The sequence below is a fragment of the Fundulus heteroclitus genome, unplaced genomic scaffold (genome assembly GCF_011125445.2).
Source record: "Fundulus heteroclitus isolate FHET01 unplaced genomic scaffold, MU-UCD_Fhet_4.1 scaffold_42, whole genome shotgun sequence".
NCBI lineage: Eukaryota > Metazoa > Chordata > Actinopteri > Cyprinodontiformes > Fundulidae > Fundulus > Fundulus heteroclitus.
In genome coordinates this window covers 1,772,706-1,775,303 of record NW_023396835.1, presented here as the reverse complement: position 1 = coordinate 1,775,303, position 2,598 = coordinate 1,772,706, and the positions used below count along the sequence as shown (strand labels likewise).

Sequence of the window (2,598 nt, the reverse complement as noted above, 5' to 3'; positions counted from 1 at the left end):
TTTGAAATTATGAGGAGTGTCTTTATGCTGAAGCAGATAAGATCTTTTCTTTTCTCCTTCATCAAGAACACACTCTCCTCACACTTAGATTTTATTATTGTAAAGTCTGAAAAAATCTTCTTTTAAAACCTCAACAAAACAAAAACAGATCTGGAAAAAAACTTTTTAGAAACATTAAATATTTAAACAGTGAACCAGTAGGTCAAAGGTTTGTCTAACAGCTCTGCTCCTTATCCTGCAGGCTGTAAAACCTGATAACCCTCCCTGTTCTTCCTGCTCTCAGACACTCCTTGAAGCTGGTGGAGCAACATCTGCTGGAGGTGAAAGCTGATTGGCTGCAGCCTCTCTGCTCTGACACGTGATTCGTAGATCAGAGCTCAGAGCTGTTGCTGTTTTCAGGAAATGAAACTCACACAGTCACTGTGACCGAGAGGAGAAATGGAGCAGAACCAGCTGGACCGAGAAACCTTCTCCTGTTCGATCTGTCTGGATCTACTGAAGGATCCGGTGACTATTCCCTGTGGACACAGCTACTGTATGAAGTGTATTAAAAACTTCTGGGATGAAGAGGATCACAAAGGAATCCACAGCTGCCCTCAGTGCAGGGAGACCTTCACACCGAGGCCCATTCTGAAGAAAAACACCATGTTAGCAGCTTTAGTGGAGCAGCTGAAGAAGACTGGACTCCAAGCTGCTCCTGCTGATCTCTGCTATGCTGGACCTGAAGATGTGGCCTGTGATTTCTGCTCTGGAAGAAAACTGAAAGCCACCAAGTCCTGTTTAGTCTGTCTGGCCTCTTTCTGTGAGAAACACCTTCAGCCTCATTATGATGTGGCTCCACTAAAGAAACACAAGCTGGTGGAGCCCTCCAAGAACCTCCAGGAGAACATCTGCTCTCGTCATGATGAGGTGATGAAGATGTTCTGTCGTACTGATCAGAAGTGTATCTGTTATCTCTGCTCTGTGGATGAACATAAAGGCCACGACACAGTGTCAGCTGCAGCAGAAAGGACTGAGAGGCAGAGAGAGCTGGAGGTGAGACGAGAAAACATCCAGCAGAGAATCCAGGACAGAGAGAAAGATGTGAAGCTGCTTCAACAGGAGCTGGAGGCCATCAAGCACTCTGCTGATAAAACAGTGGAGGACAGTGAGAAGATCTTCACTCAGCTGATCCGTCTCATCCAGAAAAGAAGCTCTGATGTGAAGCAGCAGATCAGATCCCAGCAGGAAACTGAAGGGAGTCGAGTCAAAGAGCTTCAGGAGAAGCTGGAGCAGGAGATCACTGAGCTGAAGAGGAAAGACGCTGAGCTGAAGCAGCTCTCAGACACAGAGGATCACAACCAGTTTCTCCACAACTACCCCTCACTGTCAGCACTCAGTGAGTCTACACACTCATCCAGCATCAAGATCCGTCCTCTGAGCTACTTTGAGGATGTGACAGCAGCTGTGTCAGAGCTCAGAGATCAACTACAGGACATCCTGAGAGACGCATGGACAAACATCTCACTGAGACTCACTGAGGTGGATGTTTCACTGTCAGAACCAGAACCAAAGAGCAGAGCTGGATTCTTGAGATATTCATGTGAAATCACACTGGATCCAAACACAGCACACAGTTATCTGTTACTATCAGAGGGGAACAGGAAGGTGACAAGGATGGATCAACCTCAGTCTTATTCTAGTCATCCAGACAGATTCACTGGTTGTTGTCAGGTTCTGAGTAGAGAGAGTCTGACTGGACGTTGTTACTGGGAGGTGGAGAGGAGAGAGAGAGTTAATGTAGCAGTCGCATACAAGAATATCAGCAGAGCAAGAGGGAATGAATGTTTATTTGGAGCTAATGACAAATCTTGGGCATTAAATTGTTACCAAGGAGGTTATAAATTTGGTCACGACAACATCTGGACCTCCATCTCAGGTCCTGGTTCCTCCAGAGTAGGAGTGTACCTGGATCACAGAGCAGGTATTCTGTCCTTCTACAGCGTCTCTGAAACCATGACTCTCCTCCACAGAGTCCAGACCACCTTCACTCAGCCGCTACATGCTGGAGTTTGGGTTTACTATTGGAGCACTGGAGGTTCTGCTGAGTTCTGTAAACCCAAATAGACAGAATCCACTGAAGGTTCAGTGAGTTTGATTCTGGTTTTTAAATCTCCAGCAGATTATTTTCTTGATGGTTGTTGTTTTATTTCTAAACTGCTCAGAAATCAATAGTCAGAGATTGTCAGCACTTGTTTTTCTCCAGAATTGATGTTCTGGTTCTGTTGGGTTTAAAATTTCTCATCATTGTTTTCTAAACCAGCTGATTAGCACCAGAATATTTTCTGTTTTTCCTCCTTGTTCCTTTTAGCAGTAAAGACTGTGAACTTACTAATAAAATGTGTTGGGTATCTTTCCTCTTTCTGTTTTTTTTTGTCCAGAAAATGAATTAACTGCACGAGCGATACGAGTTCTAAAATGCTACCAAACAATCCCCGCTGTCACTGTAATTTGTGTGTGGGGTGCAGAAATCAATCCACACACTTTGTTTTAATATTTAAGTAACCAAAACTTGGCCTCTCCTTCCTGACCCTCCCAGTTTCTCCTGCTCACCATGTG

At 44.7% G+C, this 2,598-nt stretch overlaps 1 protein-coding gene across 1 annotated transcript; it reads left to right on the top strand.

The window, feature by feature from the left end:
- Positions 1-264: 264 nt before the first annotated feature.
- Positions 265-2,328, top strand: LOC118560322 (E3 ubiquitin/ISG15 ligase TRIM25-like). Its single transcript, XM_036131261.1, has 2 exons — positions 265-898; positions 980-2,328. Exons 1-2 carry the CDS (start codon positions 439-441, stop codon positions 2,104-2,106), a joined length of 1,587 nt encoding a protein of 528 aa, XP_035987154.1. The 5' UTR covers positions 265-438; the 3' UTR covers positions 2,107-2,328.
- The last annotated feature ends 270 nt before the right edge of the window (positions 2,329-2,598 follow it).